Genomic DNA, 19257 nt, shown 5'->3' with positions numbered 1-19257 from the left:
GCGAGACATATATGTGATTTTGTCGATCTCCAAGCTCCGCGTTTTTTTATCTTTGAAACATGTTGTGTAAGTACGTAGCAGTGTAAATGTGCATGCACATGTTGTTCGGGTTTTTTTATAAAAACGATCATTGCGGTGGGGCCCAAGCGTCAGGGGAGGAAAACGCCTGACAGTCCGGTGAAAACGCGCCTCGTTAACACTGGCCCACCACTCCTTCCACTCCACCGGGTCCCACGCAAATTTCCATCCCCACCCTTTCATTCCCCCACGCATCACAACTCACCCCCTCGCCCTCCCCTCGCCCTGGCCGCCGGCGATGAGCGCGAAGCAGCTCTGCGACGCCCTGGCCGCCGCCGGGTTCGACAGCGACGTCCCGCTCGACCCGGAGAGCCTCGAGTCGGCGTTCCTCCAGGGGGACGACTCGCGCCGGATGCTCGCGTGGGTCTGCGCCCGGCTCCGCCCCGCCAACGTCCTCTCCGCCACCGACCTTGCGCTGTACGGCTCGATCCAGCCGAACTCTCGAATTTCAGCGATCGTAGTTGAATGAGCGTTTTTTTGGAGGGGGGGGGGGGGAGTTCTGGTTGCGAAATTTTGAGCAGTTTGGAGGTTTAATTCGAACGAGACGGAGGGGTTGATGAACACTCGATGAATTGCATGCGGGAGCATAAGGGGATGGTTGGACATTTTGTTGGGGTTTTTTTGGACGTCTCATTGGAAATGACTTCAAAATTTTGGGTTGAGTTGCAAAATGTTTGTAGGGAATCGGATCATGAGAAATCACACACACTTGCATATGTTTTGAGAACAGTGTATGATTAAGCTAAAAGGAATCCATCTTAAAAAAAAGGTTACAAGCTGAAAAGGATTAGTGGAAATTGTTCAGAGTGAAGTATAACTGCAGAAATGGCGATGATATAACTGATACTAAATGTAAATGGAGTTGTGAAGAAAATGCTCCTTCAAATTGTTTTTGGCTATATCTGTTGACCCTTATGCTCTTAAATTGCCCATGTTTAGTTTGTATTGCCTCTGAGCTTATACCGGTGCAACTATTGCATGAACTGCAGGTATGAGCAGCTTGAAATGGAAGGGAAGTTATTGGAGGTATTTAGATTTTTGCTTCATTTGTCCAGTTGTTCCGTAAGATACTTGGGTTGTGAATTATATGTGATGAGTAGTGAGATCAATTAACCATCTTATAGACAAACGTCCATACACTTATTTCTTTTAGCTCAAGTTATTAGCTCGGTCCAGTGATAGGTATGTGCTCCTAATTTGAGTGCCATTTGCAGGGGGAGGACTTGGATTTCGCCTTTGACAGCATTTCAGCCTTCTCAGATAATGGAGAGAACAAGGAAGATACATTTTTTTGGGAAGAAAGTCTCGAAGACATTCGGTATGCAACATGAACTGATGAACTAGCATTCTGTGCCCCTTTTTCTTGAGCTGCATTCCCCCTTTACCTTTCACATCCCCAACCCTTGCAAAAATAGCAGATACACCTTTTCTTATACGGATTTGTTGTTCTTTGGTTTTGTCTTTTCTAGAGCTTTGTCTGCTTGAGTGTGTCGTTTGTAGGTACATATAGTTTGTTTGATTTTTCAAATGATCTGCAAGGAAATTGTTGCCAAAATTTGAAAGAATGGTAACTTTGGTAACATTTTATCTCTAACATTGTGAGTCTGACTGACTTGACTTGGCTATCAGATAGTTTAGTGAGACATATAGCATAGTCGGTAAAGTTTGCTCCATGTCAGAGCATATACTATCTTATTAACTGTTTGTTTTGATCTGTCCATTTACCAAGGGTTTTCTTTTGTTTCTTCTAGCGACTCAAAGCATGCACTTAGAGCTGAAGTTGCTGATTTGGAAAAGCAGCTTGCTTCTCTGGAGTGGAAGCTTGATTTACTTACAGCACAAGCTACCACCATTACCCAGGGAAAGAAGTCCCGTTCATCTGCTAAAACTTGCGCTAACAGACAACTTACTGGTTTAGATGAGAAACTTTCTAAGAGAAGTTTAGAGGTAATGTTCCTTTCTTTTGTCAAGCTACAAAACCAGTAAACGGCGGTACTATACTTTCTGTTCCCTGCTCTAATTTCATTAGATAAATGCAATAAGCATTTTATATTAGACCATGATACGCATATCTGGCTTTAGAACTTGTCATCTATTGCCTGCTCTATGATCAATGGAAGCATGCCAATCTTTGGTAATTAACCATGTAATTAGGCTAGGCTACTAGCTAGCATTTGCAATTCTCTGAGGGCTCAATACTGTTTATGTTCACTAAAAAAATGCTATGTTGATAGATGCTGGCAAAGAACAGGGTTTACTGGAACTGGACTGCTTGGTCCACAGATTTATTCACCCATTTCAGTTCTGTTTTCTTTCGATGTTGTTTTATGGCATTTCATTACTACCTAAAGGTTATGTTTCTTTCTAATCTGTTCTTTTCTTTTTTCTAGTTCTAGGAATTTGTTCTGGTACTTTCAACAGAAGAATTTGCTCTCTGATAGATTGTTTTGACCTTTAAAATTTTCTTTCAGATGAATGCAGTTCTTGGAAAACTTGCTGCAACCACCCAGGAGGTGTCTTATTACCACTCAGAAGCTGGTATTCCTGTCGCCTTTCACATGTAAAAATGCAATTCATTTTACCAGATTGCATCGCTTCATTGACATGCATTTATCGCCTGATACCTCCATTTTGACTTTTATGTACATGGAAATGTGATCGTTTTGAGTCTAGCACACAGCTTGTCACATATGTGGACTGATTGTTTTAATTATTATCAATCTTTTGAATGCATTGCATTTTGTTCCTTGCAGATATTGGGGTCTACCTGTCATACTGTGATTTCCAGTCTTATGTAAGCAATAACTTGGCTTGTACCAAGGAACTAAACAAATGGTTCTCTAGGAAGTTTGAGAAGGTGCTTTTTTTTTCATGATCTTGTTATTCCTATATTAACTACACTTGTGGTTAGAAAACATGAACGCATAAATTCAAAAATCATATGGCCATACATGTAAAATGGATATGGAATTTAAGAGATACATGCACCTTTTTTTTCTTTTTTGACCTTAGGGTCATGGTGCTTTAAATTTTAGGTACTTTGACATTTCAGTGACTTGGACTTACTCATGAGTGAATTTTATGATAAGCTGTGAAAACGGGGTCCCAGGCTCAGGAAAAAAGAGCATGTAGATTATTTTTTTAGTGGACTGCTTACAAGGTTCATAGTAGAGAGTCCTAAATTTCATTGAAGTGAATTTATGAAGGGGATTTCAATGTTTTACTAGGTAACTAAGATCGCATAATCTGATGCCTGTATTAAGCTATCTCTTACCACTGAATCTGGAAAAATGATGTGCTTTGGCCCATATAATTGTTAAAATGAACCCGAGTTCATTTTATGCAAGTAATAATTTGTTATAGACACTCATATGTTTATCAAATAGTCTATAGTAAATACTATAATAACATGGTATAAGGAACTTGTTAGATATATGTATATGTAGCTTGTATTTTCCCTCTAGTTGGAGGTGTTTTTTGCATATGTAACCTTGTACATCTAGCCCCTTTAGGCATGGAATAGTGTTTCCTCTGAGCCGCCGCCTGCTTGCCGCTGTTTGTGTGGCTGTGAGTGAGTGTGTGAGTGCGTTGTAAAAAAAAAAAACACTAGAGAGGGTGTGTTGTTGCTGTTACCGCCGCCTCAGTTGTCTTCATGGCGAGACCGGGTGCAATCCCGGTTCCCCAATGCTCGGTCATCTTGAATGGCACCAACTAGGGGGAGTTCGTGTTTCACATGTTGATCCACATGAGTGGTCAGCAGCTATGGGGCTACCTCACCGGCGAGCAGGCACGTCCTTCTTGTCCCGCTCTTCTAACTCCATCCAGTTACCTGTCGAATGCTAATGATGATGCCAAGACTGCTCTTCTCGAGACGTTTGAGGCTGAGATGGAGACTTACCAGTATGATCTCGCCGTCTAAGAGACTTGGCTGCGTGAGGAGGCTTGTGCCAAAGGCCATCTTGCTTGCGAGCATTGAGGTTGACCTCATGATGTCCCTCAAGGGAGCCTACGCAACTGATGTGGGCTCACCTTTGCTGCAGTTACGAGATTCGTAATGAGGCGATGTACCTTGCTATTGTGGAAGAGTCTCAGTCGCTTTGCCAGTTGGACTCCACTGTGGAGGAGTTCCACCGTTAGATGCTCGCAGTTTGGCACTGCTCGGACAGTTTAGGTGCGGAGTTCTGTGGTGCTGGCATTTGCAAGTGATGTGACCACCACAGGAGTCAGAGAGAGACTCTTCGTCTTCACAAGTTTCTCTCCAGGCTTCGCCCTGAGTTTGAGACCGTCAGATTGCAGCTCCTGACTCGCTGTCCGCGCCTATCGCTTGATGAGGCGATGCCTGAGCTATGGGCTGAGGAGACACGTCTTCGAGTAGGGGGTGTGAGTCAGGCTCAACAGTCCCCTAGTGTCTTGGTTGCTCCTTCGGCTCACACACCTCCCCAGGTGCCTCTACCTCCTTCGACGCCACAACCTTCCTCAGTGGTGGCGGGGGCCCCTTTGCTATCCGCGCCCATCGCTTGATGAGGCGATGCCTAAGCTGCAGGCTAAGGAGACGCGTCTTCGAGCAGGGGGTGTGAGTCAGGCGCAATAGTCCCCTAGTGTCCTGGTTGCTCCTTCGGCTCACACACCTCCTCAGGTGCCTCTACCTCTTTTGACGCCACAACCCTCCCCAGTGGTGGCAGGGGCCCCTTCTGGTGTCATCTGCGACTATCGTGACAGACCCGGTCATATTGTTAAGGCCTGTTGTAAGAAGCATCGCGATAAGCAGGCACGTCGTGGTGGACGCTCCCCTCAGGGGTTGGGTGGACCCTCTCAGTCGAGCTCTCATTCTGTGTCTGTCGTAGAGCAGGAGGTCCTCGCACTGTTCCGTTACCTCACCACTCGGGACTACTGCTCATGCTTCTGGTTCCACACCTTCTCACCCAGGTATATCATCCACATGGTTCCTTGATTCCAGTGCCTCCTTCCACATGACTCCGGATTCGACTCATTTGTCTTATGTGTCGTCTCCTAGCTCACCCTTCATAGTTCAGACAGCAGATGACACCTCCCTTCCTGTTGCAAGACGAGGCACTCTCTCTACTTCCTTTTATGTTCCTACTGTCTCTCATGTTCCTAAACTTACAATACAACTTTTGTCCGCCGGTCAGATCACTGATCATGGATGTCGTATCATTCTTGAGGCTGACTCTTGTTGTGTTTAGGATCTTCATACTGGCCTTCTGGTGGGGACTGGTTCTCGGCGTCATGCCTCTCAGCGCCTCTAGGAGCTTGATTGGCTGCGTCTTCCTTCAGTTGTTTTGGACAACTAGTCATCCAGTTTCATCGCCTCCGTGTTAGCTGCTTCCTCTACCACCACTTTTGCACAGTGGCATTGTCGTCTAGGCCATCTCTTCGGTTCTAGTCTTTTCACTTTGGTGGGTAATGGTGTCTTAGGTCCTGTTTCTGATGATACTGTTTTTCATTGTACGGGTTGCAAGCTTGACAAACAACAACAACTCCCTTATCCTTCTAGTTATTCTGTGTCTCAGCGTCAATTTGATCTTGTTCACTCTGATGTATGGGGGCGTGCTCCTTTCGTTGGTCACTCTTATTATGTGATCTTTATCGATGATTATTCAAGATTTACTTGGCTTTACCTTATGTCCTCTCGTGGTTAGTTTCTTTCAATTTATCAGCAGTTTGCTACTATGATTCGCACTAAGTTTGACTCTCCCATTCGAGCTTTTCGTGCTGACTCTGCTGGTGAGTACATTTCAGATGCGCATTGTCGCTATCTCGCTGACTAGAGTACTCTTGCTCAGTTCTGCTGCCTTGGTGCCCATGCTTAGAATGGTGTTGATGAGCACAAGTATCGTCACATTCTTGAGACTGCTTGTGCTCTTCTGATCTCTTCTGACCTTTTACCTCACTTCTGGGCTGAGGCTATCTCTACGGCTTTCTCATTAATAGGCAGCCGCCCTCTGTTCTTCAGGGATGTACTCCTTATGAGCGCCTCTATGCTTCACGGGATCCCGAGCAATATTGATTGCACCGGTGCTGTCAGAGGAGAGAGGAGTTGGTGCAGTAACCGTCACACCGAAATCCTCAAGGAGCCACCTCCTTCGATGGTGCCTCCTTCTCGTGATATCACTCACTTCTACGCTCGCTGTCCGCTACATCCTCCACCACCTGACTCCTCTTCGTTCCTTCTCGGACATGTTCTGGAGTCTCCACCTCGGTATGATCTACGTGATCGTTGTACTATTTGGCTACCTGAGCGCTATGGCTTCACAGTTGCTGCTCTTGTTGAGCCCATGACCTACCGAGAGGCCACTGTTCACCAGGAGTGACAGCATGCTATGACTGAGGAGATTGCTGATTTGGAGCGTACTAGCACTTGAGATCTTGTTCCTTTGCCATCTCATGTCACTCCCATCACTTGCAAGTGGGTCTATAAGAAGACTTGCTCTGATGGCTCTCTTGAGTGCTACAAGACTTGTCTTGTGGTTTGTGGTTTTCAACAAGAATACGATCATGACTATGATGAGACTTTTGCTCCAGTTGCTTACATGATCACTGTTCGGACTCTTTTGGCCGTTGCCTGTGTTCGCCAGTGGTCCATCTCTCAGCTAGACGTCAAGAATGCTTTTCTCAATGGCGAGCTGTGTGAGGTCTACATGCAGCCACCTCCAGGGTGCTCTGTTCCTGATGGCATGGTCTGTCGTTTGCGTCGCTCTCTATATGGTCTCAAACAAGCTCCTCGGGCTTGGTTTGAGCGCTTCTCTTTTGTTGTTACTGATGCTGGCTTTCAGCCTAGCGACTACGACCCAGCTCTCTTTATTCACACTTCTCCTCGTGGTCGCACGCTTCTTCTTTATGTTGATGACATGATTATTAGTTCATTGACTTTGTGAAGAAGCGTCTCAGTGACAGGTTCTCTTTCACGCCTAACGACATCTACCTCTCTCAGGAGAAGTACATTAAGGACCTTCTTGCCCATGCTGCTCTCACCAATCACCACATGGCTGAGACACCTATGAAGCTTGGTGTTCACTTGCGGCTCACCGTCGGTGAGCCTCTTACAGAACCTACTCGCTATCTCCATCTAGTTAGGAGTCTTGTCTATCTTGGGATCACTCGTCCTGACATTTCTCACTCTGTCTACATCCTTAGTCAGTTTGTTTTTACTCCCACTCAGCTACACTACACCTACCTTCTCCGTGTTCTACACTACCTTCGTGGCACCGCTTCTCGTCGTCTTTTCTTTCCTTGCTCCAGCTCACTCCAGCTTTAGGCGTACTCTGATGCGACCTGGGCTAGTGATCACTCAGATCGTCGTTCACTCTCTGCCTACTGTGTTTTCCTTGGATCCTCTTTGGTTGCCTGGAAAACCAAGAAGCAGACAACAGTTTTCTGTTCGAGTGTTGAGGCCGAGTTGCGGACTATGGCGGCGCTGACAGTTGAGGTCACCTGGCTACGGTGGCTCCTTGAGGATTTCAGTGCAACAGTTATTGCACCGACTCCTCTCTCCTCTAACAGCACCAATGCGATAAGTATTGCTTGGGATCCCATGAAGCATGAACTCACCAAACACATCGGAGTTCCTACGCAGGTGCAGGACGAGGTTGACTCTCTTCGCTATGTACCTTTAGAGCTTCAGTCAGCAGATTTCTTCATGAGGGCACAAACGAGGGCACAACACAACTATTTCCTCTCCAAACTCAGTGTTATAGATCCACCATGAGTTTGAGGGGGGGGGTGTTAGATATATGTATATGTAGCTTGTATTTTCCCTCTAGTTGGAGGGGTTTTCTACATATGTACCTTGTACATCTAGTCCCTTTGGGCATGGAATAGAGTTGAGTTGCATAATTCCAATAGAACTGAACCTAGCTCAGTTGGTTGAAGATGTGGATGTACGCCTAAGCCACCTAGGTTCGAGTCCTCTTTGACGCGAATTTGGATGCCTATTTCTTCTTATTCATAATGCCACCTAGTTCCTCCTAGGTTGGTCGAGTTTTTTATAATAACATGTTATATTGCCATTCTGCCATGATTTCCAGCACCATCGTAATTTACGCGAATAACAAATAAATAAAATTAGAAGCTATAACAGACTATTGTCATGTAAATGAATAACTGGTCTTTTCTGTAAAATAGAATAAACAAGTGAGGCTAATACTGTTCAGTTAGAATCATTGTTTTACCACCTGCTTGCTGAGCAAGTTTTTCTTGGGCTATAGTAGGGACCACTCCAGCTTGTTGTCAAAGAAGACACGTCAAGAGGTGAGACCTGCTCCCATTTTGTATATACTCTCGTAGTCTTTCTTTCTTTTGCAAGCAGAAGCAGGTAAAGTTATTGACGTTTCTCTTTTATTTTCATTTCACCATTACCTTCTGAAATTTGGGGAAATCCTATTTTTTTCATGCCTTCTATTTGTGAATCTTTTTAGCATATTGCACTCTGTATGATTTGCTTGGCTGTCATGTACTGTATGTGTCCTATGTAGAGTTGGATTGGGCTTTGACATGAAGTCATGCCTAGTAATTCCTATGTTCTTTCAGATGAGGTTTAACAACTTACGCCAAAGTTGAACTAAAACAATGACCAATTTGTCCTCCCTTTTGTGCAGGAGATTCTGTGAACTCTCATCATTTCATTGTTGAACTGAACCGAATTAATTCCATGTAAGTATTTATTGGTCTGTCAATGTCAGTGATTTATTGATATGAAATCGATTTAAAGCTTAATTTGTTTCATCTTCTACTGGGAACAAGCTGTATTTTTTTTCCCTTGTACTCAGCTTAATAGTGTGTTCATCTCCAATTCGTCAACGTCAAACATCTCCGTGTAGTGTGGACTCCTGAGATTAAGCTGACTGCTAGTGGAATGTCCACCTATTTCCGACCTCCCCTATACAATCATCCATCCCTGTTGGCACACCAATTACCCTTGTCGCTACCAGTTTCGTCACTTTATTGTAAAACTCATTAGGACAAGTTAAAATCTACCACCATAGAAATACCTAAGAAGGCGGAACTGTCGTAGTGCAGCTGGTTAGTCTCCAAGGGGTGGAGCTAACCGGCCAAGGCTCGATCCCTGGTTCTCGCACGCACCTTCAAAAAAGGCAAACAGCTCTAGCCGTATATCTAAAAATAGAAATACTTACCCCAGATTGTATTTTCTTTGTTGATCTCTGAAGATATACAGTTATTGTGTATTCATAGGCATACTTTATCGTCATCATCAAAGTGAAAAGAATTACTCTATTTTCTCCTGAAGGGGATTGCTATACTGATGCTACTCATTTCTTGACAGATTTGCTAAAAGTAAGAGACAGTACATAGAAGCACAAATAGAATATGCTAAAGAGGAGGCTATTCTATCAAAGCTGAGAACTCAATTGGCATCCCAACAGCCATATATTCATCAGGATAGCCATTCTCTAAGGTACGTAGGATACGCGTAATGACCGCTATTGGAGTAGGACTAGTTGCTTTTGAAAGAGGGGCGATCTCGGAGTAGCATGGTATTATCCTTATTGGTCGCCTTTAATATATAACTGCTTGATGCCTTCATGCCGCTGTAATCTTAGGTTGTATGGATTGTTTGCCTATTGTATGGTAGTATTGCAATGAAGTATTCATACATCTGCTTTCTTGGGTTTGTCTTATCACTCTTATGCTCTCACTTCGTTGCTTACGTATCTGGTTTTGCGGTTTCACTCATTTCATCCTCAGGAGGAAAAACTCTGAACTTGCTGAAGAACTTAAAGATCTTTCCCTTCAAATGCAGAAATGCTTATCTGAGGTAATTTCTCGTTACAAGAATTTTGTTCATTGATAGATCGTGAGCACCCTAATAAGTGTTTCTCTCTGGTCTCCATGCCTGCCAAGAGCTGTCCGCTTTATCTAACCGGAATATTATGAGTTCATACCTGTTCAGCCAAATCAAATGAATGACCAGACGAACAGTGAGGCTAAAGATTTACCAGAAAAATGAAACTAAAGATCACATGCTTGTTAAGATGATTTTCATGTTTTGAAAGTCGTGTGCTTCATCGTTGATTCCAATACATTCTTTTGGGATATGGCTGCTCAGTGCTCTATGGCTCATAGTTTATCTTTGCCCATTGCCTTCAGCCAATTTCTGGTGCCTTTGTCATCCATATTATGTAGCTATCTTATACTTTATCTGAGAGAGTTCCATGTTATTTGCTGGAGGTAGAAAATAGATTATGTTCTATATAGCACGTCATGTCAGTACCTCTCTAAAGGTTTCAGTATTCCCCTCTCTTAAGACAAAGCTAGGGGGACATCTTCTTCCCATGGTCGAGTTTTTTTAGATATTTATCATTTTCATTCTTTATTTACATTATTAATGTTCTGTATATATTGCACTTTCTTCAGACTATTACAGGCCTGTGTGCGGACCTTGCTCTACTTGAGGGCGCAAATATTTTGCAAGGTGTGATCTTCTCATGGCACAATGAATATTTGAACGTTTTTTGCGTTATCGAGCAGGGATATTGGAGAGAGGGATTCTGCGCAGGTTGTACTTGAAAGAAGTTGAGGGTCGAGGCCCTGGACCTCATCGGTGCGGTGGAGCCGTGGTTCGGCCCCCGCGCCGGCGAGGCAGGACGTGAGAGGTAGATAGGGGAAACTGGAATTGATCTATTGCCTAATCTCAAATGACTGCCATGTCTCTGTTTATATAGAGCTGGCTCCTAACAAACTTTATCTCTAAGCAAACCACCTAACCAACTTATCTTGAATCCTGCCTGCTAATCAAATCTTAACCAATTCTAACAATTAAATAGTTGAAGATAAGGTCGGCTTATCTCTAAGCTGCAACTGCTTCTGCGAAGATGGCGCCTTCTTCCTGCGCCGGTTATAGTGAAGGCCCCACATGACATCGAGCCAATAGCATTGCATGTTCCTAACTATGACCTTTTAGGAGATCACAAGTTGAAGCTTATGCGCCAGGAATGCTACATAAGCCATCAGAAGAAGGTACCTTACAAACAAGTTGTTTTGGAGCAACCCGTCCTCTTACCAAATACGTGGTCATGTAGACATTCTTTCTTTCTTGTAGTTCATCAATCATCTGGTCAATCAGCTTGTTGCTCATCAGTTTCTGAAGATAGCCTGCCAGCTCGAAAAACGGACAAAAATATCAAGTGCCTATTCGTTGCTGAAAGCTATAGAATTGGAATTGCAGAGCTACTTATCAGTTGTCAATGGCCGCCTGGTATTGCTTGCTGATTTTGTCTGTTAAGTTCAGAATATTGTTTAGCTTCTTGTCGCTTTCCACTTGTGTTATTACAAAATAAAGTACAGCATGAATTTATAGGATCGATATCATTCAATTGATCAAGCTGCATCTGAAATGTTTGAAGAAGGATCTGTTGATGACCGTGATTCTTTTCTCCATGCTGTGAGGGATATACTTAGCAGTCACTCAAGTAAGCAGGCTCCACTCACAATTTCCAATGGCATTATCTACCACAATTTGGAATAATTCATTCTTCCTCTTCATCTTGTTTAGGTTCTCAAGCAGTGCCACCAACATATGTCTCATCATATGGTTTGATCGAACAGATATCAGAGCTGCAAGATGAACTCCACTATCTTCAGCATGAGGTTGAAAACGTTCTTCCACGTGAGCGAGGAAGATGCGTTGACGAACTGTGGGTTGTCCTTCACATTGTGCCCTGCGACTTCTTCACCTTTTTAGAATTTTTAGCTTTCTCCTGCACATTGGATATTTGACCTTTCCATACTGTGCATTATCAAGAGGACGAATGCATTACAGTTGAACTTAACACTGACAAACCCCTATTGATATAATAATATCTTAGACCTTTGGTCTAATCATTACATACTTTTCACCTATTTTGGCAGATGCGGGATGATCCAGACAGTTGAGCAAATTCTCTCTGTGCCCCTTTCAGATGAGCAACCAAAACTGACACCATGGGTATATTGCTCTCATCTATCTCAACCTTCCCTCTAACCTCTTTGTTTCATGTTCTGTCACGAGTCACTTCGTAATGCTTTACCACAGCCTCTGGTGCAATCGCTTCAAGAGCTGGAAATAATCAGCCAACAAGTCTCGGGTTCTGTTAATGAAGTGACAGTGGCTCGAAATGAAAATGCAGAGGTACTATCTTCTGCATGTGGGTTCAGAACAAGTTGTGCTTCTTCCCAGTTGTTTTACAGTTGCTATATTTACAAATGTTCTGCAGATCTTAAAACAGTCTTCACGCAACACGCATCAGGAAAGGCGGGTGTTTGTCGATTTCTTCTGCCACCCACGACGACTTGAAAATCAAGTCAAAGAGTTGGTTTCTCGCGTTAGAGCTCTACCTGAGTAGTCTAGGTTTGGTTTGCCAAGGTCGGTGGACAAAATTTTACCTCTGGTTCTCAAACCAGCATCGGTATCTCATTGCCAAGTTCGTTTGTTTTTGTCAGGGTTTGGACGACTGGAAGTGCAGTCGTCTGCAATCGTATATCCTCTTTCCGCTATAGCATCCATACAAATACATGAACCATAGTTTTACGATAAAAAGATAAGACGCTGATGCTCGGCCTTACTGCTTAATTCATATTTGTGACAATTCCCTTTCTTACTGGCCGGAACTATTTCTCTTCAAAGGTGAATTCATTTTTGTTACTGTGTTATTTTGAGAATAAATTTCTGTAGTGTCTCTGTTACTATTTTGGACTATTTCCTTCAGTTGCTTCTCTTGTTTCTTCCAGACGCGTTTTGTCACAAACTTTGCAAAGCCATGTCACATCTGTACCTACGTCAATAATTTTTTTAAAAGATATACACACCTAGCTCAATTTGTGAATGCTGCTATATGTTCCTGTGTAGTGTTTTTTTTAGCTGCGGTGGAAAAGAGAATTGAGAAAAAAATATAGTATTCAACAGACTTGTTAAGGCAGATGGAGTCACATTCAGGGTTCACAAATGCGTTGATAACCGTCCAAAAATCGCGGTGATCCGGTCCGGTTTTAGAAACCGAACGGTAACCAAAATTTAAATTCAAAAAATTCAAAAAAAAATTCTTAAAAAAAACTATACACAATTTTAAGACCTTCTGTGAATTTTTTTTTCAAAAATAACATCGTTTGCATCACATTCTATAGGAAGAAAGTTTGAAAAAAATAAAAAAAATTGAAACGTGCGGTTCAGTTATTAACTCACGTTAAGGAAAAGTGTAACATGTAAATACATATTTTTCTTGTGTGAAATTAAGAGAATCTTTAAAATTAATTTCACTTTATTTAGAGTTTCATTAAATTCTCTATGATTTTTATAAAGTTCACAAGCATAAAGTGAATATATTAAGAAATAATACTATAATTAACTTTTTCATGTCTATTATTATTTTTTCTATGTAAATCATAGTATAAATAAGCTAATGAAAGTGGTTTCACTAATTTTTAAGGTGTGATGGGTCAGTTATGAATTAATCTGGTCGTAACACATTTACACAATCATGCATGTTACAATAACTAATTCATGAGTTCATGTATTTTTAAAAGACATAGAATCATGTAAGAAGACTAACAAAATTAGTTTCATGATTTTTGATTAGCAAAGAGTAAACTATGTATTTAACTTGGTTTAACAAATACAATTTCTCACAGAAAATTTTGAATTTTTTATAAGTATAAATACTTTTATCATGTAGATCATGTTACAAGAAAACCAACAAAATTTGTTTCACTTGATTTGAAGCTCAGATGAATTAGTTATTGATTTTACAAGGTTGAGCTCTTTTTTAGGTTTTTTGTTGAACTGCGCTGAAATTTGATAAAATCGCTCGATAAATCGAGAAAACCGAGTGGTTACCGACCTAAACCGCTCGATAACCGACTAATTCAAAAATGCGAGAAAATCGCTCGGTAACCGACCCAAACCGCTCGGTAACCGACTAAAACCGAGCGGTTACCGAACGGCTAAAATCGTGATTTTTTTTGCAAAATTCAAATTTTGTTAAATAAATTTTCTCCGAATTTTTTTGAATTTTTGACTGATAACCGCGGTTATCGCGTATTTTCGGTTACCGCTGGAGCTCGGTTACCGAGCTCCGATCGGTAACGTAAACCCTGGTCACATTACACTGATTTTTTCCTGTTATTTGGAGCGCAGATGTTTCACTTGCAACCAGCAGTTAGCTGAACAACAGCTCTATGAAATAGAATTATCATACTCCAGCACAATGTCATACTGTGAAAAAATTTAGAGACAGTGAAACACATATGAAACATATACAAGAATAAAGGTTGAAAATGTTGACTCGATCCTATGCGAGCAAGAGAGAGAATTCTAAGAAAACAAGCACTCTAACAATTCGTTTACTCCTGCACGTAAAAACATGATGTTTTTAATTTTTTACGATATTCGATGTATAACTTTGACTATTATTTTATTAAAATATAGTTATAATACCTAATAAAAATATAATATTATAAAAAATATTTTTAAAGATAAATATACATGTGTGATTTTTATATTTTTAAATTAAAAATCAGAAGTTATTGACTGTCAAAATTTTTAAAAATTAATCAAATTCTAATCAAAACAACAAGTATTTATAAACGAGGGTACTTAGTTTGAGCCGACGCTGAGACGGTGCACGGAACAAACCGGATCAAGAAACCAACCGGTCCACGGTACAACAGCTTTACGCAAAACCTGTCGGCAGCTGAAGGGGGGCAGATCCGGCCGACACTTCGCCGCCATTTCCCCTCCCTCCCTCCCTCCTCCAACCTCGAGGCAACCAGCTAATTTTCGCCCGAGTCTCTCCCGGATCTGCTCGCAGTATGGTACCACCCTCTTTCTTGGCCTCTGTATCCAATCCCCCACTCTGCTCGCTCCCTGCGTTTTAGCTGCTGCGAAAATCATGCCGGATTTGCTAGCTAGTGTTCGTCAAATGTGCAATGTGGGAGGAAGATTTGGTGGTTTTTTTAATCAAATGTTATGCATATAATTTGATTTCTCTAGATATTAGTAGTTTAACCTATAGGTTTTCGATCCATTATGGGCAAAGCTTTCGTTCCCACTGCGAAGACAGATAGCTTGAAATTTATCCGTGGAGCATGTAAGCAGCGAATTAAGGCGAACTTAACTCCATGACGCTACTGCATGTTGTTATGCCACATTTTTCCTATTAATATGGTGTCTATGATAGTCTTATGGTCTTTGTAGGATAGAGAAGCCAAGAAAGAAGCGTTCAGGAAGTATCTTGAATCCAGTGGTGTGATGGATACTCTCACGAAAGGTTCGCATTCCATCTCTTGTGCACATATGCAAATCAGCAGTTATGTGACTGGCTATTTATATCCAGTTCTCGTCTTGCAGTTCTTGTTGCATTGTATGAGGAGAACGACAAGCCATCATCTGCTGTCGAGTAAGTTGACTTCACCTCTCTCATGGATATTTATTGACCCATCTAGAGGACGAGTGACGCATGATTGTGAGATTGTCTTTGCTTATTCATTCATGAAATGGCAATCTTGGTTCAATGGTCCTTAACTTTCTTCTTAATTTTTCCTGAAACGACATGAGACGAGACTTTTTGGATAACTTTCATGTAACAACTAACATGTTTGTTTATCCCAGATTTGTTCAGCAGAAGTTGGGTGGTCCATCGATTTCCGACTATGAAAAGCTCAAGGCTGAGAAGTTGGACTTGCAGTTGAAGTACAATGAGCTTTTAGATACCCACAAGGAAACATGCAGACAGGTAAGTCATGTAGTGCCACTCTACCAGTCCATCTGTTTACATGGAATTTAGAAATTTCCCATGTTTATTAGGATTTGGTGTTACAACTTCCATGTACGTTTTCTTTACAAAAATACATGTCTCCACAGAAATATCAGATATGATCAAGAAGTGTTAGTAGTTATTTCATTTATTTGATGTACTCATTGCAATGATATGGTCCTTGCACTTCAGTACTGGGCATGTTTGGGAACTCCACCAGCTTGTGTAATGTTCACTTGTACTGAACTGGACAAGTTTGGATGTATTAATACCAATGTACATAAAAAAAAAATCCCCAGTATGATTCAGCCGAAACTGTTCTTTATGGCCATGTTTCTGTCTTCATGCCTGTTTATTGTTTTTTTTTTCAAAATTATCGTTAAGACTAAAAGATAGGTAGAGGGTGTGCCAAGGAATTGGCGTAGCAAGCTAGATGACAGTTAGCATCTTAAACTCGCAAAGTTCTATGCCTTAAAAAAAAGCTTCTGAGTTCTGAGCACACGATGACTTTCATCTGGACTGTCTTTCGTTTATGATTTCACAATTATGTTTTGAAGTCCAAGCGAAATCTACAAATGATTTCGCCATAAATGAAACTGGCATTTGATCAGTTAATCTCTGTCTCTCCTTGCAGCTGGAGGGACTTAAGAATATGAAGTACGGTGCACCCTGGAACTGAACGACGGGTTTTGACATTGTAAATGTGTCGTGAAGCATGTACTTTTACGCCTCTGTATGAAGCATTGCCGAGCTGTATAAAATCGAAACATCTCTTGCTAAATTCATCAACACCCTGATGTATTAATGTATCCCATTTTACTCCTCTTGATCCCTTGGGATATGAGAGCACCCAATCCAATCCAGATATCACCAAACACCGGTGCAGGATCAAAACTGTAGCAATTATGAGCACTATTGACTATTTGGAGCGCAGATGTTTCACTTTTACGCCTCTCATACAGCTGCCCCACGCGTTGTTGGCCTGTTCAAGCTCCTGCTCCGCTGCCCCCTTCATCACCTCCGATGAGCCATTTCCTCTGCTCTTGCCCTTCAACCACCCTCCTGGCCTCCTCCCTCATCTTATGCGGCTACCACGGCCTGCCGCCTCTTGACCTCTCCCTTCCCTATTGTCGTGCTGCTGGATTTTTGCACCATGTCTCCTAGTAGAACATGGCTCTATCTGCACCACCGCTACCTCACCGCCCACCACCTGCTTGCCAGCCCCCTCTTCCCTCCCAAGGTAATATGATACCCAAATTGGATCTGAAGTCAATATGACGCATAAATGTGAATCACTGTACAAACATATGTGTCACTCTGACTTTGTTTAGCGCAATTGACATGATTTGGAGCCATGCTGCCCTTTCTTTATCAAGATATATATCTTAGGTTTGGGTACTGTTCATGAGCATCAGCCAAATAAAAATATGGAGTTTGAGGTGAGGCATACTTATCTTGCCAAATGAATAGGCGAAGTGTTGAGTTTTCATAGCACAGGAGAAGGATTCAATGTTGAAATAACCTTATACATCCCAATCCCCTCAGAATCAGCAAAATAAACATGTTGGTCGTTTTGAGAGAAAGTGTAGCTTTCCCAATGGGGAAAGATCAATCGTTGAGTTTTCATAGAACACTAGCAAGATTTAGCAAGATTCCCCAATGGGGAAAGGCCTTTAGCACCCACTCTTCCCATAGGCCTTCTTTTTCTTTAGAACGTCCAACCTAAGAATGTAGCTGTTGAAGGTGCGACAAAAACTGATATATCTCCCACCCCACACCCCACCACCCAAAGAACGTAACCCTCCTAAATCTTATAGACCCCAATTCTTCTGTAGGTGGGATCATATGGTCCAAGGAACCCATAGACAAATGGGGACCAGCCACGTACAACCACATTAATTCCTCAATCACATGTTTGAGATGTGTATGTGTCACTTTATTTATAGTTCGTTGGGGAAAATGAGGCAAAGTTAGAGAAAATATGCATCTTTAGAAAGCTTTATGAAGTTGTCTTTCCAACAATTCATGATTTGGAGTTTTCTCTGAGGGATCATGGTGTTTTTTTTGAAAACTGTATAGGTTGTTAAAGATGACACGCGAGAGTTGCCCAAGGTGATGAGTATGTGGCTTATGTAATTTGGATGATTTCTTGCTGCCGCACGGGTTACCAGAGGTTTAGGAGGCTTGTGATGCAATTCAAACCAGGAAACAAAAGATATGAAATTTTGAAGTCGATCTAGATTCAGCTCGTAATAGCAAGACATGCCCATATTTTGTAATCTATAAAACATGCATAGGGAATCTTCTTCTTAGGTTGTGTGAGTACGTTTTGGAGAGTTTATTTTAAGCCCTTTCCCAATTGTCATGTGCTAGCCTGGGATTTGTTGTGCGTGCCTCACAATAAAGTTTTGAAATAGAGTCAGATTTAATTCGGTATATCCAGAAGGCCCAAGGCCATAAATCTCTCAAGCAGAATCAGTTTTGGACATGCGAGTACTCATTTGAAAGCTTACTTCAAGGCCCATGTGATGGTTCTAGTCATGGTCTCCATTTTGTTTTCGGCACGTCGTATGCATCATACACGAGAGACAAACAAGCTATATGTATGGGTTGTTTAAGCCGACATGAGAGAGTTGCCCAAGGTGATGAGTATGTGGCTTATGTGATTTGGATGATTTCCTGCTGCCGCATAGGTTACCAGAGGTTTAGGAGGCTTGTGATGCAATTCAAACTAGAAAACAAAAGATATGAAATTTTAAAGTTGACTTGGATTTAGCTTGTAACAATAAGACATGTCCATATTTCGTAATCCATAAAACTTGCATAGGGAATCCTCTTTTTAGGTTGTGTGACTAAGTTTTGGAGAGCTTATTTTAAGCCCTTTCCCAATTGTTATGTGCTAACTAGGGACTTGTTGTGTGTGCCTCACAATAAAGTTTTGAAATAGAGTCGGACTTAGATCTGTATATCCAGAAGGCCCAAGGCCATAAATCTCTCAAGAACCCGTTTTGGACATACGAGTACTCATTTGAAAGCTTACTTCAAACTCATATGATCTCAATTGCCATATCAATAGTTAGGTTTCCTGCTTTCATGTCCGTGTATTCTTTAGACTTGCATCTCTTGTTTTACAAGTTGTAGAGTCTCTATATAATACCAATGTCACACCCATGTAACTCAAACTTTGATTAAAACATGCGTGTTCCCGTCGTGGGGCACTAGGGTCGAATTCCTTGCTAACGAGTTTGTGAATTCTTGTTAAGAACCACCCTCTACAAGCCATTTATGGCTTGTTTATGTATCGTGAACCGGAACTTCAAACTCTTGGGTCGCACATACCTATAGATTGGTTGGTGAATTTGTACCGATTGCATCTGCTAGTTCATATTGCGATTTAGCCTCCTCCTTGATTTGC

At 41.9% G+C, this 19257-nt stretch overlaps 2 protein-coding genes across 9 annotated transcripts; both read left to right on the top strand.

Annotated features, from left to right (window-relative positions):
• The first annotated feature begins 229 nt into the window (after window positions 1–229).
• On the top strand, window positions 230–12780 carry LOC133892699 (AUGMIN subunit 3-like). 6 transcript variants are annotated; one of them, XM_062333610.1, is made up of 19 exons: window positions 230–495; window positions 1068–1104; window positions 1293–1396; window positions 1830–2025; window positions 2550–2616; window positions 2832–2935; window positions 8307–8346; window positions 8694–8748; window positions 9380–9511; window positions 9802–9871; window positions 10471–10528; window positions 11018–11073; window positions 11156–11311; window positions 11414–11525; window positions 11609–11750; window positions 11965–12040; window positions 12128–12223; window positions 12309–12457; window positions 12535–12780. In XM_062333610.1, the coding sequence occupies exons 1-18, from the start codon at window positions 317–319 to the stop codon at window positions 12435–12437; spliced, it is 1809 nt and encodes a 602-aa protein (XP_062189594.1). In that variant the 5' UTR covers window positions 230–316; the 3' UTR covers window positions 12438–12457; window positions 12535–12780. The 6 variants fall into 6 exon arrangements, 5 of the variants coding, with proteins under 5 accessions (XP_062189594.1, XP_062189595.1, XP_062189593.1 ...); XM_062333611.1 differs by having other exon boundaries at window positions 2832–2872; window positions 12309–12780; XM_062333609.1 differs by having other exon boundaries at window positions 12309–12780.
• A 1890-nt stretch (window positions 12781–14670) lies between these two features.
• Window positions 14671–16736, top strand: LOC133892036 (uncharacterized). 3 transcript variants are annotated; one of them, XM_062332774.1, is made up of 5 exons: window positions 14671–14896; window positions 15284–15356; window positions 15437–15485; window positions 15698–15821; window positions 16477–16736. In XM_062332774.1, the coding sequence occupies exons 2-5, from the start codon at window positions 15338–15340 to the stop codon at window positions 16519–16521; spliced, it is 237 nt and encodes a 78-aa protein (XP_062188758.1). In that variant the 5' UTR covers window positions 14671–14896; window positions 15284–15337; the 3' UTR covers window positions 16522–16736. The 3 variants fall into 3 exon arrangements, with proteins under 3 accessions (XP_062188758.1, XP_062188759.1, XP_062188757.1); XM_062332775.1 differs by having other exon boundaries at window positions 14671–14901; XM_062332773.1 differs by having other exon boundaries at window positions 14671–14901; window positions 15267–15356.
• Window positions 16737–19257: the final 2521 nt, after the last annotated feature.

Source organism: Phragmites australis, chromosome 15 (assembly GCF_958298935.1).
Source record: "Phragmites australis chromosome 15, lpPhrAust1.1, whole genome shotgun sequence".
Taxonomy (NCBI): domain Eukaryota; kingdom Viridiplantae; phylum Streptophyta; class Magnoliopsida; order Poales; family Poaceae; genus Phragmites; species Phragmites australis.
This window is presented reverse-complemented; position numbering and strand designations above follow the sequence as displayed.